The sequence below is a fragment of the Choristoneura fumiferana genome, unplaced genomic scaffold, assembly GCF_025370935.1.
Source record: "Choristoneura fumiferana unplaced genomic scaffold, NRCan_CFum_1 Sck3bRy_37;HRSCAF=202_pilon, whole genome shotgun sequence".
NCBI lineage: Eukaryota > Metazoa > Arthropoda > Insecta > Lepidoptera > Tortricidae > Choristoneura > Choristoneura fumiferana.
The window spans coordinates 5,396-31,632 of NW_027413022.1; the positions used below are offsets into that span (position 1 = coordinate 5,396).

General features: G+C 39.1%; 1 protein-coding gene across 2 annotated transcripts; it reads left to right on the forward strand.

The window, feature by feature from the left end:
• On the forward strand, window positions 1–25,391 carry LOC141445169 (transmembrane protein 184A-like). Of its 2 annotated transcripts, none has more exons than XM_074110960.1 (6): window positions 1–164; window positions 704–930; window positions 12,747–12,948; window positions 14,829–15,061; window positions 15,858–15,942; window positions 23,238–25,391. In XM_074110960.1, exons 1-6 carry the CDS (start codon window positions 23–25, stop codon window positions 23,393–23,395), a joined length of 1,047 nt encoding a protein of 348 aa, XP_073967061.1. In that variant the 5' UTR covers window positions 1–22; the 3' UTR covers window positions 23,396–25,391. The 2 variants fall into 2 exon arrangements, with proteins under 2 accessions (XP_073967061.1, XP_073967062.1); XM_074110961.1 differs by lacking the exon at window positions 23,238–25,391 and adding an exon at window positions 16,549–18,528.
• Window positions 25,392–26,237: the final 846 nt, after the last annotated feature.

Consider the following 26,237-nt stretch of genomic DNA (forward strand, 5'->3'; position numbering starts at 1 on the left):
CTACCAGCACTTGCGCTGGTACATGAATCCATCGGAACAGCGCTGGATCGTGCGTATCCTGTTCATCGTACCCATTTACGGATGCTACAGCTGGATATCGCTGCTCTTCTTTAACGGAAACTCGTACTATGTATACTTCTTCACCGTCAGGGATTGCTATGAAGGTGTGTGTGCTTGATTTATTTGTCTAGGTCTAATTATGTGTGCATGAGTCCGTCGAGAAGATCTTAGGTTATAGCATAGGCATATTTTTAAGACCATTTCGCTGATGGTTGAAGAGTACTTATGCAATAAAGTTAAAATGGTAACAACGAACATCACGGAAAAAATGCTATTTTTTTTATCTTCAGTAACATTTTTTTTTATTCGACTGGATGGCAAACGAGCAAGTGGGTCTCCTGATGGTAAGAGATCACCACCACCCATAAACATCTGCAACACCAGGGGTATTGCAGATGCGTTGCCAACCTAGAGGCCTAAGATAACATGAACCATTGAAACTGAAGAATTTAAATTTGACAGAGTTATATATATTCCATTAATTCTGTCATCTCATTATCTTCTTCCTGTACACGTCGCACTATTGGACACAGGTCTCGTCTCAAATTGAGATCCTATGTTCCTACGTGAACCCAGTGCGGGTTGATTCTCTAGTCAAATTAAACTACTTCAACATGAAACACATGAACTTATCCTTTTCCAGCGCTCGTAATCTACAGCTTCCTATCCCTATGCTACGAGTATCTGGGCGGCGAGGGTAACATAATGTCGGAGCTGCGCGGACGGCCGGTGCGGGCGTCCTGCGTCAACGGAACCTGCTGCCTCGCCGGTGCCACCTATACCATCGGCTTCCTGCGATTCTGCAAACAGGCCACGCTTCAGTTCTGCCTCGTCAAGCCTGTCTGCGCATTTATTATTATTTTCCTGCAGGTATGTGAAGTTTTGACTAATGAAGGCGTGCCCGTCTTTGAGCAAGTGAGGGTAGCGTTGTCACCTATACGCCACACTATGCGTCGTATAATTCATTTCTCTGTTCATCGCTATTATTCCACACATTGGTCTCTCGCGCAACTCTTCCCTGAATCTCTTACCAATCATGAGCGAGAACCAGAGGGAAAGAGCACTGAGTATGACGAGTAACGTAGCCACACTAGGTATCTGCCTCCTTTACTTGCTACTTCCCCTGCCATGCGTACAGTATGTGGCGCAGGAATTAAGCTCAGGGGACAAGTTTGTGACCTAGAGCATCTATTAAATAGTTGCCAGGCCAACGCCCTTCTGCGTAACGTACCCGTAGTATACTTGTCTACGTAATTTACCTAGATTATTTATTAATGAATTTCAGATGCCAATGACTTTTATTGATTAGTACCACAGGCTATAACAGTAAGATTATTAGTAACTTGCTTAGAACTTTCCCGAAAGTTACAAGTTATGTTTTGCCTATTGAGAGTTCAAGTATACTACGATTGAAAATTTCTAGCCTCTTGTTTAACTTTCACTAGACGGATGACACAAAAGTGTTAATGTATTAGTTCTACTTTCCGGTTCTTTGAGTGCGTATATACAAAGACAAAGAAATACATTTTTATAGTAGGTAAGTAGGTGCCTATGTATGTTATACATATGTATACCTACCCTAAATACGACATAAATTACTTCATAATAATTATTACCCTCTGTTAAATTTAATTGTGGTCCAATCTAAAGATATAGGCTATGTTTTGTATAAATTACATAATTCTAGAATGGTCAGCCAAAAAGGTGAATTTTTAAAGATCTAGTTTATCCAGTCGACGCAATGCAAAAGTTGCTACATAAAGTCCGGCTCAAGGCCGCACGGAGCACATCGATCGTTCGCAAATTAGCGAAATAAAGGCCGCATTTTACTTCCTTTTCAACCAGAATCACCATTACGGTTGAAAACAAGTATACGTTAGTATACGGTTGAAGTATAGTATAAGCGATGCGATGTTCTTATATTAACACTATCTCGGCTGGCAAATTCGAGAGGAATCCACAGTTTCCTACCAATATAAATTACGTCAACAAAAAATTAACTATGTGAACAAGCTATTATGATGAGCTATAAAAAACGTAGAAACTGTTTGGTAGTTTAACAGCATGTGTGTGATGTGGGGATGCGAGTGCATTACGCCGTCATGAATAATGGATGCCTTACAAAATTGTAACAAGGTTTTGCTGGAGCTGCTAGCAGACTGCAACGTAATATTTTATGACTGCATCAGGCTACAATACTCAAGTTTGGAGACTTTGTACAGTGGAGTTCAATGATATCTTAAACTTCAGTACCTTGTCATGTATGCCGGGACAATTTTATACAAAAGTTCAAACATCAAGTGATAGCGAAAACGAAAGGTAGATATTAAGTAGTATTAATGTGGATTGTAGTGAATAATGTTTTGCCATCATATTTTATTTTGTCAGAAAAGTTCATATTTATCTCGTTTTCTCAACTTATTGTAGTTTACTGCAACTAATTGAGAAAGTAATATAAATACGAACTTATCCAACATAAAACGATGGAAAAACATTATTCACTAGATTAGACCTGTATCTTTTTTCTCATAAAGATAAAAAAAAAATTAACAAAAAAGTAAAACCGACTCCAAAAAAATAAAAAAATAAAAAATGAAACCGACTACAAAACTCTACAAGAGTTTTGTAGTTGGTTCCATTTTTTTGTTAAAAATTTTCTTTATTTCTCACTTTTTAGTGATTTGTAGCCAAAGTACATCTCACAACGATTCCATTAAGCCCAAACACGGCTTAGTTACGTTGTTTTATAACAGAGTTCCGTTGCCTACCTTCCGGCTTCAGCATCAGATCAGTTCGAAAGAATCATTAACTTAAAGCTTCTTCTTAGTCGCTTATCTAGGTTTAGTAAGCAATAAGTTTATAGACGCGCGAGCATTACTTAGCTTTGACGAGTTCCATTGGCCATCTACGGTCTTCTTCATCAGGTCCAGTTTACCAAGTGATACTTTCTGAATGTAAATGCTTGTCTTAATGCTAAAAATGCCAAAATCGCCATAGGTGTGCCTATAAATTTTGAGGTTTGCCCTCGATTTCCCTAGGATCCCATCATCAGATCTTGACTTGGTGACAATGGGACCACCTCAGAAGAGTACTCTTTCGAATAAAAAAAGAATTTTGAAAATCGGTTCACAATTGACTGAGTAATCGGTGAACATACATAAAAAATACAAACATTGGAACATAGAACCTCCTCCTTTTTTGAAGTCGGTTAAAAAGAAAAGTAACTTTTTAGTTAGTAAATTTGACATTTGTCGTGCGTGACCAAACTAAGCAATCGCACGGGTCAGTTGTGTGATGAACTGATGAGTCATGTTTTATCGAAACCTTGAACAACATCAAATAAATAGTAAAGCATATCTTGATAATCTTTTGTATATTAACGTTATTCCCATTTACCCTGGGATTGCGTCTTGCGAATGAAACATACAATTGGTATTTCCTTAATTTTAAATGATATTAGAGCGAAGTCTGAAAACTGATCGGGTGTGGGCAAGAATGACAAACTCGTTTGTTTATTCAGACAGTTTGTTTATTCTGTGTTAAATAACAAAACATCTATGTAAATAAAAAATAATTGGAGAAAGTTACAATTGTTTGCGTAACACTTCAGACCGTCTGCACCTTTTTGTTAAATGCTTTTTTACTGTGTGTAATTTACAGAAGGAAGGTTAGTTTGACAGAAAATGTTTGAATTTTTTTATGCAGGAGCTATTTAGTAAATATCTTGTACAGCGCGAGGAGCGCCATAATGGAGATTTTTAAATCTTAGATTTAAAAATCTCCATTCTCCTACAAAATCTCCTTACAAAGTGAGGCAGTGAGACAGAAGATGCTTTCAGGATAGATTTAGTTTCATTTTCGTTATATCGACGGGTGAAAGGCTATTTGTATTGTAGCGTCCAGATAAGCCATTACCCCGCTAGCCGCAGTCGGTTCCACGTGTTGGCAATACTATAAACATCTGCACACCGGCGCGTGGAACTGCGCGGCGTATTCGAGTTCATTTGAATTGCCCAGAAGGCCAGTCGAGAAGCGGAGCGACATTCCTTCCGGCGACGCGGTCCTGAACAGAACTCTTTCCATTGCGCTGAACTCATATCCTTCCTTTTCCCTAGTTTAATATTCCATTGTAAATACTTTCCTTTTTGATAATCTTTATTATACGTTCGTGTGCCTCTAAATCCCTTTTCATTTAATCATCGAAGCCTCAGGAGGCGCACCTACACTGGTGACCCCGCATTGGACAAGAAACGCAAAATTCAAGCAAAATTCAAGTAAGAATATAAAACCTACATAATATTGAAATGTCAATGGGAAACAGCGCAAGTGACAGCGATGGCGCCGTTTTCAAAGTCGGTGTACGAGCGCCGCCGTTTTGGCCGCAAGAGCCTGCGCTTTGGTTTTCGCAGATGGAAGCGCAATTTTCTTTGTCGGGAATAACGGCTGATTCTACAAAATTCAATTACGTAATTAGTCAGTTGGAACATCAATACGCGGTAGAAGTCAAGGATATCATAAATTCTCCGCCGGCCGAAAACCGATACGTCAAATTGAAAACCGAGCTTATTTCAAGATTGTCATTGTCGCAGGAAAAGAAATCGCTGCAATTATTACAAGGTGAGCAAATGGGCGATAGGAAACCATCGCAATTTTTACGCCAGCTGCGCATTTTGGCTGGAACTTCAGTGACGGATGATTTTTTGCGCACCGTATGGTCAAGCCGGTTACCGAAAAATTTACAGGTCGTAATCGCATCGCAGCCAAATTCAACGCTAGATGAACTCGCGGATTTAGCTGACAAAGTGCACGATCTTGTACCACAAGAACCGCAAATATTTTCCGTAAAAAATGACAGTGACAGCAAAAATTTTTCAAATTCAGATGTCTTGGCAATGGCAAAGCAAATGGCAGAACTAACATCGGAAATTGCTTCGCTCAAAGCGCAGTTCAGTAGTAGACAACCGCACTCAAGATCGCGCTCGCGTTTTAATTCCCGCAACAAAACTCCAGTCGGACGTCAAGCGCGGTCACGGTCTGCGTCGAAACCAAGAGACCCGTCCATCTGCTGGTACCATTACAGGTTTGGAGACAACTCTACTCGCTGTACCAGGCCTTGCAGTTACCCTGGGTCGGAAAACTTCAACGGCAGCCGGAAGTAGCGGCTAACGACTGCCATACCAAACCGGGCCGCCTCTTCGTAATGGACCGTTCCTCGAAAGTTCTCTTCCTAGTAGACACCGGGTCGGATTTGTGTGTATACCCGCGCACGTCACTGAGTGGCAACCGACCTAAGAGCAGCTATGAGTTAACAGCGGCGAACGGATCAGTTATATCTACCTACGGTTCGGTGCAACTGAAACTTGACTTGGGTTTGCGGCGAGCATTTAATTGGAGATTCGTGGTGGCAGACGTTGCTAAACCCATCATTGGTGTTGATTTTTTGTCCTTCTTTAATATTATGATTGATTGCAGAAAACAACGCATTATAGATGGCCACACTACTCTTTCCGCTGCAGTACCAACCCAAGGTACATCCGAAGACATCTCGTCAGTGAAGGTGATGTCAGGGGAATCTAAGTACCACGAGATCCTACGTCAGTATCCCGACATCACCCGACCTTCAGGTACACCAAAGGTACCCAAGCATAATACAGTGCATCATATACGCACACTCCCTGGCCCGCCGATTGCAAGTAAGCCCCGACGCCTTCCTCCAGATCGCCTGAAGATCGCACAAAAGGAGTTCGAGGATATGCTGCAGAACGGTACAGCTTGTCAGTCTGAGAGTCCATGGTCTTCTCCGCTTCATCTAGTACCTAAGAAAGATGACGGCTGGCGACCATGCGGCGATTACCGTGCCCTTAATGCGCGTACGATTCCAGACAAGTACCCGATCCGACATATTCAAGACTTTACGCAGCAACTCGCCGGGAGTACAATATTTTCCAAGGTTGATCTTGTCAAAGCCTACAACCAGATCCCAGTTTATCCGGATGACATCAAGAAGACAGCCATTATCACACCTTTTGGCCTGTTTCAGTTTCCATACATGACGTTTGGTCTCCGGAACGCAGCTCAAACGTTTCAACGTTTCATGGACGAAGCGCTGCGAGGTCTGGATTTCTGCTATGGATACTTGGACGATATTCTGATCTTCTCTCGAAACGCAGAAGAGCATCACCAACATCTCCATCAACTATTTCGTCGACTGTCAGAGTATGGTATCCTCATCAACACTGCAAAATGTGAGTTTGGTGTAACGAACATCACCTTTCTTGGCCATGAAGTGTCCGCAGAGGGGATCCGTCCGCTACAGTCTAAGGTACAAGCAATCCAAGACTACCCTGTACCCAAGAATGTCAAGGAACTCAGACGATTCCTGGGCATGTTCAACTTCTACAGAAGGTTCGTACCAGGTGCATCAGCTTTGCAAGCGCCCTTGAACGTCGTACTGTCCGGTCCGAAGAAGAAGCCAACGCAAGAGATCGAGATGACAGAAGACATGATGCATGCATTCGAGTCATGTAAGCAAGCTCTCTCTCAAGCCACTCTTCTCGCTCATCCGCTGACAGACGTCGAGCTCGCTATCCACACTGACGCCTCAGACGTTTCCATCGGCGCAGTCTTACAGCAGCGCGCAGCACCGGAAGCCTGGGAACCACTAGCATTCTTTTCAAGACCACTGAATCCTGCTCAAAAGAAGTATAGTCCGTATGACAGAGAACTGCTGGCTATATACGACGCTATCAGACATTTTCGTCACATGGTCGAGGCCAGACCCTTCATCATCTATACGGATCATAAACCATTGACGTTTGCATTCACCACCGCTAGAGACAAATGCTCACCGAGACAGTTCCGATACTTAGACTTCATCTCACAGTTTAGTACGGACATACGGTACGTAGCGGGAAAAGATAACGTTGTTGCAGACGCACTCTCAAGAGTAGAAGAAATAAATGGGTCAATCAACTACGAAAGCCTTGCACGCGCTCAAGATAAAGATCCTGAACTGCAAGCGCTTCTTCAAGTTGACTCATCATCATCATCATCATCGTCTTCATTGAATCTCAAGAAAATCAAATCTTTTGAAAATCATTTCGAAATTTATTGCGACATCTCGACCGGTAATTCAAGACCTTACCTTACTCAAGCCTTTCGTCGTGCAGCTTTCAACTCATTGCACGGTTTGAGCCATCCAGGTGCAAAAGCAACTGTCAAATTGGTGACGCAACGATTCGTCTGGCCCGACATACGCAGAGATTGTCGCCGTTGGGCGAGAGAATGCACAGATTGCCAGAGAAACAAAATTTCACGTCATACGTCATCACCCATATCATCATTTCATACACCATCACTTCGTTTTTCACATGTCCACATGGACATAGTAGGGCCATTACCATTTTCTTGTGGTTACAGATACTGCTTGACGATCATTGATCGCTTCACCCGTTGGCCTGAGGCCTACCCCTTGGCTGACATCACAGCGGAGACCTGCGCGCGAGCCTTCATCGCGGGCTGGGTCGCCCGCTTCGGCTGCCCTGTCAAAATCACCACTGACAGGGGCAGGCAGTTTGAGTCCGAGCTGTTCCACACCTTGTCATCCATCCTCGGGGCAGAGCACCGGCCTACCACATCCTATCATCCGGCCTGCAACGGGATCATTGAGAGACTCCACCGCCAGCTCAAGTCCTCAATCATGTGCCACTCCAATACGCACTGGGCTGAAGCCTTACCCTTGGTGCTGCTGGGCATCCGCAGCGCTTGGAAGGACGACTTACAAGCTTCAGCAGCAGAGCTCGTCTACGGGGAACCTCTACGCCTACCTGGCGAATTCTTTACGCCTACGAAGGGCACTACGGTCGACTACACGGACTTCGCAGCCAGACTTCGCGACCACATTGGAAAACTCAACCCAGTCCCGGCCAGTCATCACTCAAAGAAACCTTTTTACATCCCGAAAGAGTTGAGCACGGCCGAGTACGTTTTTCTTCGTCAAGGGCACGCGAAGAGATCGCTAGAGTCCCCGTACTCAGGCCCGTACAAGGTTCTCGAGAGACGTGACAAGACCTTTCGAATCATTTTAAATGGAAAGCCGAACACCGTTACCATCGATCGACTGAAGCCGGCCTTCATGACCAGCGACACTATAGATGAGGACACATCCAACAGCCATCAAGCATCAACAATACCAGAGCCTGAACCGAGCACCGTCAGAATGACGCGAAGTGGACGATATGTAAGATTTCCAGATCACTATCGACCATAGCAGGCAATGGTCTCGGCGGGGGAGTAGTGTAGCGTCCAGATAAGCCATTACCCCGCTAGCCGCAGTCGGTTCCACGTGTTGGCAATACTATAAACATCTGCACACCGGCGCGTGGAACTGCGCGGCGTATTCGAGTTCATTTGAATTGCCCAGAAGGCCAGTCGAGAAGCGGAGCGACATTCCTTCCGGCGACGCGGTCCTGAACAGAACTCTTTCCATTGCGCTGAACTCATATCCTTCCTTTTCCCTAGTTTAATATTCCATTGTAAATACTTTCCTTTTTGATAATCTTTATTATACGTTCGTGTGCCTCTAAATCCCTTTTCATTTAATCATCGAAGCCTCAGGAGGCGCACCTACAGTATTAAGCGACACTTTGGGCGATATTGAGTTATATATATCATTGCAATCAGCAGATTTTTCTGCGTCGATTGAGCTGGGTTTGGTAAAGATCTGAGCACTTTTTTGGCGCTTAAACCGGTCATAATTTGGGGACTAATTCAGAACATCGAAGTATGAAGTGCCATTAAATTTGCCAGTTTCAAGTAACATTTGATTTAAGCTATATGAGGCTGTGATGGTTTTCCGCTTAAACTGTTCTTATCTTCCTTAAACTAATACGCAAAGTAGCTTAAAACATTTTTCCTATATTTAAAGTTTACTAACAACGTCAGTTAAAGCATGTAGCTTTCCACAAAAAATCAACCAACATGTCGCTTAATACATTTAGCCTGCACCTAAAACAAATAAAGCATGTCACTTGAACCATTTTGTTCTCACCTAATTTTCATACCACATATCGCTTGAACCATTTTTAAACGATGTCAAATTTAGAAAACGATGTTGCTTCAGCATTTTATATCCGATTTTTTTTATCCTAGCTAGTCATTGCAAGCGTTGAAATATTTTACTAAAGTTATTTAAACCTATACAAATCAATATGGATAAAAATACGTTGTGTAGGTTAAAGCATAAAACTTAACTTCACTTACCCTAACTTCATGTCATGACGGTTAAATACACAATGACAGGAAATACTGTAGAAGAATTTATCCCTATTATTTCTAAACCGAAATTGCTTAATAATGCAAAGTATAAAACATCTCTCTCTATAACTAAGGTTAAATAAAATGACCTAAAGAAAATGTGCGATACCGAGAACGAGATAGTTATACCGAGAGGTTTTTCATCAAGAATATTTAAAACTTATGTGTAGATCACATTGATAACAAAAAATGCTATTTACTCTTAAACTACTACTAAGTCTCAAGCAATCTTAGCCCTTATAATTTTCCTTGTAAATTTGATGTACTTACTACCAAACTGAATTTTTCCAAAATTTTTCACTCAACAGTTTAGATTTTAGAGGAGGGGGACGCTCGACTTTAATGAAAATTCGCAATTTGTTGAATATTTTGCAAAAAGATAAGTGTATCGAAAAATTGTTAAGGCAACCCCCAATGGTTTTAAAAGACCAATCCAACGATACCCACACTATAGAAAAAAAACACCCCTTCTTTACGTCTATGGGAGGCAACGAAAAAAAATTTATTTTTGTTTTTTTACTCCTTCGTCGGCGTGACTGATATGCGAAACTATAAGCGAAGCGAAACTATAAATGCAAACTTTTAATAAAAAGCCGAAAAGAAATGGTCGGCTTGTATTTTTGTTCATATAAACTTAACACAAAGATGACAGGTTCTTCAAATTTTTTTTTATATTTACACCATAATACTTGCAGTCAATCTAGTTAACTTTGAGTTTGCCTTTGAAATGTCGACAAACTTTTAATCGAATATCAGTTAAGAGTCAATGTTTCCTATTTTTTCATTTTATCGAATATTCATTACCTCGAATGATTAAAATAAGTATTTTTAAATTAACGATTTTTAATTTCTAGTTTATTTGGCAGAACTTCATTTCATATTTTATTATTTCATACTTTTTGAATGAATTTTATTTATTTTTGTAGGGATTTATTTTTGTTGGGATCGCAGTTCTAACGTAACCTAACCAACTTTTCTGGTAGCGACTTATTTTTATTGGGGTCGCAGTTCTAACCTAACCTACTTTCCTGGTATCAATTTATTTTTGTTGGGGTCGCAGTTCTAGCCTAATCTAACCTACTTCTTGGTAGCGATTTATTTTTGTTGGGGTCGCAGTTCTAACCTAACCTAACCTATTTTTCTGGTACCGGTTTATTTTTTTGGTCACAGTTCTAACCTAACCTACTTTTCTGGTGGCGATTTTTTTTGAAGTGATAGTTCTAATCTAACCTATTTTCTGGTGTTTTATAAGATATAAACAGCGATGTTTTGTTTTTCTGTGTCATGAATAGTTGATGAAATATATTTTTAAGCAAATAATATTTCTTGTACTGCTGTTCTAATAATTGTTTTAATAAGTAATGAATAGTCGATGAAGTGAAATAACTCCAAGAGAAAGAATTAGTATTGAATATTCTATGAATAGATTTCAATGAAATGACATTCGATAGATAGTTAATCAAGTGGCACCCCTAACTTTGATTATAATAATTATATTCTGCCTAAACATAGATACATACTACTACTACTATTTCATCGACTAAAAATGTTGCCAATTTAAAGTATAACCGTAGGAAAGCTTGGCTAGTTAAATTCTATTTTTTTTCTTATATGCCCTTATATTCAAAGTTGGCCAGATTTACTTGTAATAACAATTATTATAATTAAGCTTTTGAAAAACAAGATAAGTACTTTGTTAGTAAAGTTTTAAATTACGGAAGTTAAGTGTGATTTGATTAGTTATAATTATTATTGTTACAGGTGCCAGTTTGGTAAAATAATTAATAATTTACATACTTAGTTCCTAAACCAAACCAAAATTAAAGCTGAAGTTGTTTACTTTTGCGAAAAGTAAAAACATTTTTGATTTATAATTTTACTTTTTTTATTTTTTTACTTGTAGACTTGATTCATATCTCTAAATACTGGAGTATCAACCGCCTACATCTAAATAATTCGTGAAAAATCTGTGATTTCAAACAATCCCGTTATTAATAAGCATGTGTCTTCAATCAATATGAACTTCCCCTATTTTTTTACAAATAAGGCATATAAACTAATTTGCTTTGCACCGTTTGGCTTGTGACATGACGCTTGATTCATTTAGCTTTACTCTGAAAGATAACCATCGATACACTTCAACCATTTTACCTGCTTCTGCAAGCGGAACCTGGTGTTCGTTAAAACAATTATCCTGACTCTAAAAAGTGGCTACTTTGTATGAAGCGACGTTTATTTTAGGAAATAATAGGTTTTTTTTTATAACACCTAAACTGATTTTGAAGCATGCAAAATGAAATCCAGTGCTGGCACTATTCTATAAATATAACCATTTGTTTTATTTTTATGATTTTTTTTCTGAAATTTTCAACTTTGATTGCTTCTCCTGTAAAATTCGAAAAATGTCGCTTAATACAAATAGCCTTTCACCCGTCGATATTATACCTGTGCGAAGCCGGTGCGGTTATTAGTAAACATACATAGGCACAGAAATTGCATCGATATCGATAACATTATCGCTCTGGCGATTTTCATGAACGGTTTTCAAGTGAAAATGGCCTTGATAAACTCGAAGCGTGTAAATAATTTAGTTGCTAGATTATAAATTTATAAAGCACGTTGACAGTTCCGCGCGCTTGATTATATCCGCAATACTAATTTTTACGTAGACAGGTGCATTGAAATGTTCTGAATTTAAGTTTGTATTTAATTCAAAGATAAATACTGGCAGGTAAAAGTGCCATATTTATAATTTATTTCAATGGAATCGAACAATATTTTAAACAAATATGGTCAACTGACATTGATACCGATTTGTCTATGCCCCCAGTGCTGCGAATGTTCTTTAACAGGTTCCCTGTCCCGAAGCAATGTGCAGCGTCCTTTTGACACGTCCCCATAGTAATGATAAAGTAATGTACCTAATATCCCCAATGTAATGTCCCCATCCATAGTCATTTTCATTAGATATCTAAAAGTGGTTCAATAATAAAAATAATATAATATGAGACGTAATAAAATGTATTATTTATCGATAAAACAACTGCATTATTTACATTCTGGCCATGAGGCACATGTGCCTCATAGACGTACCAGTAAAGTCACGCATGAGGCACATGTGCCTCATGAGACAGGGAACCTGTTAAGATACTTCAATCAGCAGTGAATTTTTTTAAATTTGTATTTTCTAACTAAGGTATCGGCCAGTGCCTAGACTGCTTTTAGTCGAGAATAAACGAGTACGTACGCGTTACAATTTCACAACAAACATTCGTATTATCCATATAAATATATGCCCGGCCGGGATTCGAGCCCGGGACCTCAAGCTACGAGTTTTCTAGCTAGTAAGAATTACGAGTTTTCTTTTGCAGTCGGCAGGGCACTACCACGACGGCGACTGGAGCCCCAACGGCGGGTACCTGTACATCACGATCGTGTACAATTTCTCCGTGTCACTGGCTCTGTACGGCCTCTTCCTGTTCCTGGGAGCCACACGCGAAATGCTCAAGCCATTCGACCCCGTGCTCAAGTTCTTTACCGTCAAGTCTGTCATCTTCCTCTCCTTCTGGCAAGGTAATTACGATTTTGGCTGCCGAACTGGCGTAAGCGTAAGGCTACCGGTCCACTGGAGCCATCTACCAATAGAATAGCATAAAATTTCCGCTCCTCTTCAGTGGAGAGGGAGTTGGTAACTAGCTTAAAAAGTCATATAAAACCGGCAAGCGGAGCGATTAAGAGGAGCTGATATGCGGGGCGGTGAAACAAGCGCGAGCGTGGCAGCGGGGAAGTTCCACGAATGGAAAAACAGTCCGCAACTCTGCACCTCATTGCCTCCTCGCTCCGCTTTGCTGCCTCGCTCCGTTCCAGTGGACAGGCAGCTTTAACCGGTTTTGAATGTGCGGCGGGTTAATTGGTCGACCCCATTGTGAAGCCGAGTTTAGACTTGCTAGAAAAATCGTGCAAGTTGCATTAAACTCGGCTTTAAGCTTTAACTTTGTGAAGTGACCTCGGTTCGTCTTGCAATGGGGTGAAAAACTATTGTAGGTAATTTGTGAATTTTTGTGCTCTAATATCAGCTACTATTAGTCCACTTTTCTATGGTTCGGAGACAATTGGTATGTAAATTTATCATTGGTCATACTAATGGATTAACTGTATGTTTTTGGAGTGATCATCAACGAATTGAATCGTTCAAAGTCTACTGTGCTTTATATTATATCTCTCTGTCCGTTGAACTTAGTATCAACGTTCGATCTCTCGCGCAATGACCTTAGATCCCATTGTCATTGCGACATAACGATAATGATGTGTAGCCAATTAAAACTCCTATTCAAACGTGGCACGCATGAAAAACAGTAAACAAAGGTTCGATTCAATCGCAATTTGTTCATGGAAACCTTTTCGTGGAATTCAATACGCATTGTATCTAGGTTTTTAACTGTTCTACGTGGTTCAATCACTTTTACTTCCGACCTCCGCCATCTTGGTTAGAAATACCTTATTTACGTGTTATTACCTTAAATACGTTCTGATTCGAACTTAGTTACTTTTTCATTTACTATAGGATGTATACCGTATTGATCTTCCGATATTACGCATCTATCAGAATCATGATCACGGGTGAACAGACGGGGCCATCCATAAATACGTAGCTGTGAAGCAACATTGACTTCCCATTGTAGCTGAGAAGTAACTGCCAAATTTGTGTTTCTTAGGTACCTGCAGTCACCAGCTCCAATTTCCACACAGCAAAGTGTGCATAAATATCTGATATAATTTTTAGGGCCATTAGGACGTGTCAGATATTAGTGCAGGTGGATATTAGGGACTGTACAATGAAAATTACAGTGTAAAGCCCAGATTAGACTTGCAAGAAAAATCATGCATGTTGCATTAGGTACATTTCGGCGATGGATGGACCACTTTAAAGTCGTTCGCTTTATGGAATCTCAATGTAATCCAACTTGCACGATTTTTCTTGCTAGTCTAAACTGGGCTTAATGCTTCTCAGGCAGGCAAATGACGTCAAACTAATTTTGATATTTTTTAAACCAATTATCACACTCATTACTATGAAAATTGCAATTATTTTGTTCGTGTGTCATAAATCGCCGGATCTCCCGTCTCTTAAAGTGTCACGTAATTTAAAGCCCAGGTTAACCTTCAAGAAAAATCGTGCAAGTTGTAATACGTCGCGGCGCTCGATTAATCTCTTTATTCGTGTTCGCTTGACGGCCTCGCAATGTAATGCAACTTACACGATTTTTATTGCAGATCTAAATTGAGTTTAGGGTCTCCGCTAACTAGCGTGGGTGCGCGGAGTCCTGTTTCAATGGAGCAGAGACCCGCCTCACGCAGCGCTGCTCTATCAGATGACATGAAATAACCCATGTACCAGAGACCCCTAAGGATGGCTCCGAATTTGCACAAAACTTTATTTTTCTTTTCCCCAGGCGTCGCCCTTGCCATCCTGGAGAAAGCCGAAGTAATAATGCCGATAACGGACGCCAGCGGGCAGCCGACCACCGCCGGTACCGTCTCTGCGGGCTACCAGAACTTCCTGATTTGTATTGAGATGTTGGCGGCGGCCATTGCGCTGCGTTACGCGTTCCCTGCGTCGGTATATGCGCGCGCGCGCGACCCGCATCGCTCTGTCACTATGCAGTCGATCTCTAGCAGCCTCAAGGTCAGTCATTTGACACCACTTCATACTGTCTATATTTCTATAAAACGGGTGTAGTAGGTAACATTTACATTTCACTAGTGAATACTGTAATTTAGTAAAAACAATTTAAAACAAAAAGATGTGCGAATTATTCGAAAGGAGACTGACAAATATGCGGCATCAGTTGTATAAGGAAATGAAGGGTGTGATATTACATAGGATTTTTTTACAAAAGGGATCACAAGTTAAAGATCGTGACTATAAACGATAACTATTATTATTTCTGTGATCTGAAGTATACACCTGTAGCTTGTTCAAACTGACAGTTCTCGTTATGGTCGCGCAAAACATAACTGAAACGTCATGTCGCTTTTTTAGGCATTTTTTTACTATTCATGTAGTCACTTGTTCACTTTTCTTTTAACCATTGAAGAAGATAGACTCAATCTGATTACAGCAGAATACAGTGAGTTAAGCTTAACACATCTGGGGGCACTGCAGTGCCCCCGCCAAGTCGAGCAAAAAAAACAAAGGCACGGCCGGTCGTACAGTCGAGTTCAAAAATTTCTGAGCAAAAATTTGATCATAAATATCTGAACACGCTTTTATGCCGTTAACAATATGGAGTCGTGTTCAGATATTTTTGATCAAATTTTTGCTCACAAGTTTATGAACTATGTACAGTATGTTTATGTACAGTCGTACCATACTTTTCTCGAAGCGATTCAGGCAATTTTCAACCTCTTGTGATTTTGGTATGGATGAAGCTAATTCACTTTACTGGATCAATTTTAAAACATTTTATTTTACATTCCAGGAGACAATGAACCCCAAGGACATAATGACCGATGCCTTCCACAATTTCCACCCACAGTATCAACAATACACGCAGTACAGCTCCGGTAAGTGACGGCTTAACCCCCGCGTGCATGCCTCTCGCCTGGTCATTATTATTTGCTCATTTCCTACCTAAATTGTGATTAGTGCAGCTATAACTACCGCCGTATTAACTAGGCTAGCGTTGTTACTTACATTTCAGAATATTAGTCTGTTTCATTGTATATGAGATAGATATTTTACTATTCTAATATTTATCTACTGTTATCGTTATGATCTGAGGCCGTATTGTCTAACGCACAACACACTGACGTTCGCAGTACCTACTATTCATCGTCTCTTTCTACCCTCGTCTTATTCCGTGGGACAGAAAGAAGTGGTCAAAACGATACTGATTCTAAGTGTTAGACAAAAAGGTCTCTGTTATAGTTATACTGGTATTATCATATCAATATAAAGAAAAGATTTAATAAATATAAACGAATACTATAATTATACATATGTAGAATCGTTTTAAAAATCCTTTCCCTCATTACTTTGAGACATCATAGGTCTCACATATTGCCTTGTATAATGTAGGTAGACTGAAATCTTTTCGTTGTTTTTTTTTATTTACTTTAAGAAATCTCGTACGAGAGTTCCCTATTATGATTTACATTATTTTCTTTCAGATGTCACTTCTCAACTGCCTTATGAGAAACTATAAACTCTGCCATAGCTGTGCTGTGCATGAAGTGCATTGCTGTATTTGTGTCCGTTTCATACATTACATACATAATATGAATAATTATACGCCCGAGCATGGAAAAGCCACTAACTTTTGGATAACAAATGCATCTGACAATCATTATGATATCATATCAGTGATGGCTTGATATTATTGTGCATCAAAATAAAACAAATGAACCATAAAAATAAGGATATAACCAAATTGTGTTTTAGATACATACTATTCATAATATATTTAAAACCGACTTGAGGCGCGTTTCGAACGGTATTTCGGTGCTCGGTCACTTATGAAATTATGCTATCTATCTATAAGATATTTTTTAAATTTTATTTTCGTAATGTATAAGGTATTTGGCTAGTCCGAAATATGAATACACGCAACAATAATAAATATACAAAACGCGGCTACATAAAAACTGCCTTAAACTTAACATAAACGATATAATTATTGATAGTGATAGATAACTATAAATAATACATGGCTTGCGAAACACGTAGATTCAAGTAAAAGTTCAACTCTTTGGGCTTAAAAAAGTCAGCTTTGAAAATATTAGTTTGAGAAATCAAGATGTCCCATATTAGGCTTCTAAAACAAACTTCTGAATTGTACACTTTTCCAATCGGTGCACTTAAAAAAATGATATTTTTTTCCGTAATGTACTCATGTACGATTTCTCAAATTGCACGCTTTCCAGAATTGTAGTATTTTTTTTATAAATATCATCATAGCACAGATAGTCAAGTCGTATTTTAAAAAAAAAGTAGAAACTGTTCATGCAAAGAACATGGAGAATGGCGAAAATACCCTTGTAATAAAAGGAAACTTATACATGCATATAATATTAATTTAGAAAATTTCACTTTCTGGGGAAATCACCTTTTGGGGAGTGTACTTTTTGAGATGTGTCTCATTGAAGAAACTTGCCCTTTAATTAAGTGCGCGTTTTAACAAAGTGTACATTTCGGGAAAGTGTGTTTTACGACCGTAAGCCCCAAATGAAGCCTAGAAGCGTGTAAAAACATTCGTGTACTTACGTCAAATTCGGATCTCTTGGTTCATAACTCGTGCGTTTACAGCGCGTGGTTTTTTAAATAATGTGTACCAATTGCAAAGATATCTGCGAAGTCGCGCTGAAAGGATCGGACTAATCATTGCCATGTAAATTAGTTTTTGTACCATGCCTATAGTATCAAAGTGTCGTAAGCATTTTGTAGTGTAAATGTTTAATATATTCTGTGATTTTATTCATTTCTTTTGTATTGTTTTTTGTTATTTGATTAGTTTGCGGATAAAATCCAATAGAAGAAGCTAGGCTTGATTACGAGAAATGGTAAAATAATTTCGTTTTTTAAAGTAATTTTTAGTTTTTTTTTTGTAGAATAAATAGTGTCTTATGACAATTTAATTTTAATTTTGCATGAATGCCACGGTATTTATTGCATTTATGTTACACAGGGTCAAGAAACTTCTGAACTCTTGCCTAAAGTTTTAGTGCAGAGACCAAAGAACGGTATTTGAAATTATCCACCGTTTTTCCGACTCAAGACAGCTGTGAATATGCTTTGTAATTATCGCCGTCTTGTGAGATCAATAGAGCATAATAATGACTAGTTGGCCTCGGATTCTAACATAGAAGAATTGACTTTAATATAACGTGTAAATCTAAAAAGTATACTTATGTTTTTCTATTTTAAGATTATTGTTATATTTATGTTACGTGACTGTTCTACTTGTAAACTTTCATAAATATATTTGTTTCATATATACACAGTTTTAAAATTATATTTGAGTAAAAAAAATCTGCAGATTAGATTTAAGTTTCAGGTTTTTTTAAATATCCGATAACCGTTTCGATTATTCAACACATTGTATTAGGCTTCTCACTAATAAATAAAAATTTAATTTTGTCTTAAAAATATAATATTTTTTTTATTAACTCTAAACTTTATGAATCTAAAACCCTATCAGCGTTGGAAGGAAGCAATGAAGGTGAGTCCTTTATTAGTTTGACATGTCACGCTTCTTGACTCTATGTTTATTTGCCAGCATGCTGCATACGATGTTTGTGTTGTCATTGCCGATTTTATTCATTTCATTATTTTCTATAAGAATTTACTGTCTATAGTTGAGTATAAATTAAACTGTCACATATCTTCTATGCGATGGGTTTTCTCCGCAATGAACAGTTTATTAATAGAATTATTATTATACAATTAACCACACTTGCAATAATCATTACAGCTCCTTTTTACTACTACTTTCGATTCAAAGAACACGATAACAATTTTCATACTAAATATTACGGACATTGATGATTTTTTTTTTGTCTTTTTTGTAAATTTGTTGAATTTGTTTACCTACATTTCAGTTTGAACTTGGTCACAGACTGACTATCACCACATTACTGGGATTTTCTTAAATCACACATGTATAAGATATCGAAGTATCATGTCTGCTTATTAAATAAATAATCATTGCAATCTCAAAGTAATGTTATCAGACTGTAACATCGCACAATCTTAAAGCGTAACTGCCTACCGTCATATATTTCAAAAAGGGAAATTTTCCAAATTGTCTCAAACCTTTCAATGTTTTTGAAGTATCTGTTAGCGACTATACATATTAGTTCCAAATTAAAAAGTTCTCTCTCAATAGGTTTTGGTAAAAAAAATATTTTTAATACAAGCTTTTTTTTGCTGACTGTACTTTTATTGTCACCCGAACTACATTTTGCATACCAAATTTCAAGTCGATGCCATTAACCGTTGAAGAGTTCCGTCCCGTGGAGACGTTCCTGGCCGGACTACCAGGATGTCACTACCAGATTATTGTACCGTCATGCAATTTACATATGTATGTGGGATCGTGCGAAGGAAAACAAACTTTTCGAAATAAAATAAGAAAAAGTTTATTAAAAAAAATTAAACTACTGAATACGTTTTTAAAAGCAAAGAACAGAAAACACAACTAGCACGTAGGCTCACCCGATCAAAACTCACACTCTTTTACTCATTCGCTCGTCTCATTCACTCCACATTAGTCTTCAGTCATTCGGTCGCTCGTTTACATCAAATCATTCTAACATTAATCCACCCTCATTCCCACATTCGGCCATCCTACACACATGACTGTCCCCAGGCATCCTTTAAACAAAACATCTTACACATCTAAACATCTTAACCTAGGTACACCTTAATCCTAGAACATGTGTGCTATAAGCCATCATTACAATAACACATCTTATGCTATAAAAATAGTTTACCAATCTTAGTCAGTAGGTACAACTAAACATCTAAGGAAAAAAAAACAGTTTTAAATTTTACACCATACCAGTAACATAGGTGCAAAGAAAAACCATAACAATGGTCTGTAACCATCTTAAACTTTACACCACACCAGTAGGTATACACTTTTTTTATACACCCTCTGATAGTCTGCGCCTTTAACACGAAGTAACTATGGAGGTAACTCTCGTCGTGCTTCATCGCTGGCACCACTCCGAAGCACTCGTCGTCTATTAGAATGTCCGTCTCTACGTATCCCGGCGATAAAACACGGGTCGCACCGAGCTCCGTCAACAATAGTTCGCACTTTTCGTAGCCCGGCGCGCCTAACAACTGATAACAGTCCTCCGACACACGGTTCACGTCACTACCGAAGTCCATCATCGCGTTTACACTTCGATCACATAACAAAATTGTCTTCGTCGGCTTCCGATCGATGTTTTGATTATTCGTCTTACGATCACAGCTGCTTGAGCTGCTGTCACAACTGTCAACGTCATTGGTGTGACATTTGACGTCTGTCGCTGTCATTGCCGCCATCTTCGCCGCCATGTCTATGTCGTTCCCGGTCACCTCGTTCCGAAGACATTCTTCGTTCCGTTCGTTCGAGTGAATGTGACCGACGGTTTGTACGAACAAGCTCGTCGCTCGATTTCCGTCCGCGCCGCCGCCATCATGTTTCACGTCAGCTGATTCGCTCGATATCGATGATGCACAGTGTGCCGATATGTGCCCGACTTGGTTACATCGCAAACACTTCGTATCATTTTCTTCGTTTGGGCACACACTGGACACATGATTTCTTTCCTCTTCACAACTATAGCACATTTGATAAACTGGTTTGAGCCGGTTTTTCGTCATGTCATTGTGCTGCGACTGCGTAGGTACCGTCTTACTTTTGATAATTTCGTATATTCGGATCTTTTCCTTTAAATCACTGTATGTTGTAACGCCGTATAACATCATTTTATTCGTTTCTGTATCTTCGATGCCGTCGACAATATATTGAATTGCCACATCGTCTGGCATTTTCCCTCGGTTGCCCAACTCGCGCATCGTGAGTAGGTAGTCGAAGCAACTCTCGTCTTTCTTCTTCTTACGCGCCGCCATCAGCTCGTGTATCGCCTTAATATTTACAGTATCTCGAATTCTTTGCTTAGCGCGTACTTTAAATCGTCCCATGACTTAAACGGTCGCTCCGCTTGAAGCCAAAGCGCCGCAGTACCCGTCATGCTACGCCTAGCAACAATAATTTTTGCAAGGGCGTCCATCCAAATTAACGCGTTTTCGTCGATGTCTTCAATAAATCTAGTCACGCTGAACGTCTCATCTTGCGCGCTAAATTTACTGACTAGGTCGTCAATGTACTGCAGGCTAACACTAACGTCGTACGTCGTCATCGCGTCCGTTGCCCTTGCAGTCGTCGTCGTCATATTCGTCGTCGTCCGGAGTTTGAGTCTCGGTGCCTCATCCACACCTCCACTCGGAGCCTCGCTAGCTGCCTCGTCGTAAATCCTATCTGTTTCCATCCCTCCGATGTGCCGTTTCTCGCCGCTCAGAAGCCACCGTCTTACTCCCGAAGCCAGCAGAAACTCGTCTTCGTCGTTATTTCGGTCGCCCGTCGTAAATGGCAACCGCCGTAACAAAAAATGTAACCGCCTCGTTACACCACGTAGCACACCAGTCCGTCGTCGTATCCACGATTTAATTTCTCCTTCCGATCCCGGACGAGCCCCCAAAAATGTGGGATCGTGCGAAGGAAAACAAACTTTTCGAAATAAAATAAGAAAAAGTTTATTAAAAAAAATTAAACTACTGAATACGTATTTAAAAGCAAAGAACAGAAAACACAACTAGCACGTAGGCTCACCCGATCAAAACTCACACTCTTTTACTCATTCGCTCGTCTCATTCACTCCACATTAGTCTTCAGTCATTCGGTCGCTCGTTTACATCAAATCATTCTAACATTAATCCACCCTCATTCCCACATGTATACCAAATTTCAAGTCAATCCAACCACTGTAAGTTGGTCGAATTTAATTTACAAGATTTGATTACAGACAGACAGACAGAACTAGACGAACAGAAACAACGGGACAGGTGAAACTAAATAAAACCTTGTAAAAATTTTAACCTTTTTGTTAACAAGTACTACATTTCTGGCTTAAAATAAGTCAAAATCAGCAATCGAGTATCATGTTTTCTATAAAAAGCCATTAAAATGTTGACTGCAATTTTGTTACTTGTTTGTGGAAAAATCTCAAGCAGCAGGTTCTTGAAGTATGCAGGTTTTGGACTAATTTTAAAAGATCTTTCTGGTGAAGGCTATCAACTAATAATCCGTAAAGTACCAATTTCGGTTCGAGACACATAGCTTATATATAATAGTAATAGATGCAGAAAGTGCTACAATGAGGGTTTTGACACTTCAGCCTTGCTTGTGATTGGCTTATTTAGATATTTAACCAATCACAAACATGACGCAAATATCAAATGGGTTTCACGATACTAACGCCATCTAGCGATATTTCGCCTATTGGAAAAACCTCATTTTCGAATCTCATCTGTCTTTTCTTCTTCATTTTTACGGTACGTTGCGGTTTTTGGGCTCCGTTAAATTGAATCGTGACCTACTGTGGAACCTTTCCACAGAAAATGCCATAGTGATTTTGCGTTGCCTGACAGGAAGAATCATTATGATGCTAAAGGTGATTTGAAATTTGAATTTGAAATTTGCGTGGCGTGGCGGGCGCGCAAGAACGCATACAAATTTCAATTCTCGTCTCGCCGGTGGAAAATCTCAATTTTCTACTGTGAGGTTAGAACCTTCTGCGTAGGTCAGTACATTAATGTAGCAAAAATGTAAACGTTCTAAACCTGTCTATTACTTGATATACTTAATATTTACTATTTTCCGTTGAAGCTAAGTGTTTCCTACCGCGCGTAACAATGGGCTAGTGGCCTAACCTAACTAGTTCGTCAGATTATCAGGATATTATTAGACACGTCTTTTTGCTTCTGTCAATTAAAGAAAAAAATATGAAGATAGCCTCTTAAAGTTCCGCGGGTAACACTCTTTACCATGGAAACTGGCACGAGTTTCTATGGGCGTGTACACAGGGTCGGTATTTCCATGTCGGTATTATCCTGGCCGGTAAAGAGTGTCACGCACTTTACTCTCGAACTTTGACGCGCTTTGACGCGATCTTTGTAATTTTTCGTTTGATTGACAAAAGAAAAAAACTTGTACAATATTTTCTAATAACCTAACTGACAGATTAAATAGACAACTTTTTTTCACCCAGGACACTACCTCATTGTGTTAATCCTCATGTCTGTGTAGTGATGCGAGGCGGGGGCGCGGCAACGGGATTGGACAAGCGTGTGGACGAGGCGACGCCGGCGCCGCGGCCGCCGCCCCAGCGCGTCGCCACCATATCCCACGCAACCAACTACCACGAGAAAACCACGCTGCTAAGCTCCGATGACGAGTTCCAGTGAACTAATTGAAACAGCCCAGCGCCTCTAACTTTAAACTATGCATTCTGGTTCTTAATACGACAGACAGCGCGAGATCTGGCTAGCTAGAACTGTTTGGTGAGACGTGAACTTTGCCGTTCTGATTAAACTAAATCACAAGTACAAGGGAGCCTTTTTGTTACAAATATGACATTCCATACATTTCCCAATTAAATTATTGCGAAATTGACTGAAAAGGATCTACCCTGGTACGCGATTCAGTTTCGTCAACTATACCAGTCGCCAATACTTAGGACAGTCTCCCACGGACGTCATGACTCATGACGACGTTGCCGAAGCACCGCCATTTGAGTTAACTGCCACCAAAAGTGATGTAATTTGTTGGATATCTTAACTAACGACGTCGCCGGCCGCGGCATTATGTTAGAGACTATAATGACCATTATTGAAACTTACTATATAGGTCTAGTCACAAGAGCTGGCACGAATGGAATGTAGGTAGTGAAATTTTAGAGAATCTAGTCTCATAACCCAACATTGTTTGCGTACTGACGCCGTGAACCGCGGAAAATGCAACGAAATTCGCATCCTTTTGCTGTGGATAGCGGATTGCGAAATTTCAGTGCGAAAATGGGCTATAAATGCCTATTCTTTCCTGCTTAGTCCTAATACTTATATTTCAGATTAAGTTTTCATTTTAAAATCAAGATTCTAATCTTTTTGGAGAACAGAGATATTATAAAGCGAAATTATACAAGACCCCGGTATAAGAACGGCTCTCACAGTGAAAAGTGTAATTTTGTTCAATTAATTCGTGCCAGCTATTGTGATTTGACCTCTAAACGTGGCATCAAAACGCGAATGGTCAGAGTATTGGCAACTTGTACTTGTGCAATCTAAACTTTACGATGGAAGTTCTTGTCAATGATTCATCAAATCTGGACTGTTGATTAAAGATGAGACTTTATAGAATCTATGAAGCTTCATATCAGTCATTATGGGATTCCAGTTCCAAGTGCTTTTGCAAATTAGGTACGAAGATAATTTCCACTTAATTCAAATGATTAACAGCAGTTTCAACGTCACGAGACTACTACAAGTTTCTTCACATAATTTGAGTTTAATTAAATAAATTGAAAGAACCAGAAAGCTTCACACTTCACATTGTGTATCGGCGTTCGCGAGAGCTCTTGCTAAGACCTTGATTTTCAATTCGATGTCAATATTAAAACTACAATACGAATTAACTCATCTGCCGTTAATATTAAAATTTATACATTAGCACTTATCACCATTATTACACTTACTCTGTGTAAATTAATTCTAAATGTCTCATTTAACGTAAGTACCATTGCTTTTTAACTCTCTCGCATTTAAGAAACTTATAATGGGTGCGGTTAGTGTACGACCCCGTATTTATTGACCTGAAATGAACTACAAAAATGCATGACCTCTTTGAATTATCTGGTACAACTGTAGGTCGCACATTAACCGCACGCATTGTATTAAATTATTGAATGAGAATCGCTCAGTAAAAAGACATGTCTCATGCTCATAGTACCTAAACCAATACCAATGTTCGTCACCATTTATGTTCAAGTATTAGGTACTTAAGACGAATAATTTATCCCAAATATTTGGTAAACATTTGCACCAGGATATCTATATATTTTTCTTGTAAAAGTAAATGCTCGGATTAAGTATAAATTTTTACCAGTTGCCTTTCGCTGTGTTGATGTATTACACGTAAACGACGATACCACGACGACCATGGCTCGATTAAAGTAAATAAATGTGTATAGTGTAAGTAGGTACTATAAAACGGTAAAACATACCCACTGATATGCTATACTTGTATAATAAAGGTCAGTGACCATGCCGAATGTACAGAAAATAGAAATCCCTGTAGATATGACAGCAACGTTTCCGTAGGTAAAGCAATTTATGATGTAACTTAGCTTACAGATTCAGGATAACTTGAAATGAAAATTATGAAATACTAGACATCGGCGCCACCGCCCTACTTTCGTATTTAACTGTCTGTCTTATGTATTTTAATATGAATGAATATCCGATATTGGTACACATAATGTAAACTACATAAAAATGTAAGACAGCTTATTTATGTAGGTACCTTACAGAATTAATAATAAAAGAGGCAATGTTATGCGAACCGAAAATACAAGCGCAGATACGTGTAAAAAGACCTTTTTTAATTTTCAAAAAATGGATCATTGCAGATTCATTTCATTGGTTAACCTATGAAAACGAAAAAGTTTGTGCCCATTATTAACAACAAGTGTTCTTTTAGCGGAATGAGCGCAAGCTAATATTAAGTAGGTATTATTAGTTTGTGCTCATTGACTAACGAGTGCTCATTCAGAGGAACGAGCACAAACTTATAACAGGATCCGAGTGCTATTAGTTTGTGCACAAATACAAAAGCACAAAATGAGAAATGAGCACAAACTAATACTAAGATTATTATTAGGTTGTGCGCATTGACAACGGATGCTCATTCCTCTTTTTATTATTCGTTTTGTGACCTACCTATGATAAATCTCATTTGGCATCGCATTTTTCTATTGTTCCACATTTCGAGAACTAAAAGGACCACTTTTGCTAATTAAGTTTTAGAAAATTGTTGTATAAAAGTAATGACTGTTTGGTTTTGTTACCAGTTATATTTTCAAAAAATTGTTGCAGATGTTAGAAAAAATTATGCTTCTTACAAACCGCGTTTATGGCTCAATTTGGGAGTTTCAACCGTCGTTTAAATATTGTTAATGTGTGATTTCGCTTTGGCGTTCAACAATTAACAGTCAATGCAGCATAACGTGAACCAAAAACTGCTTCAAAGAAG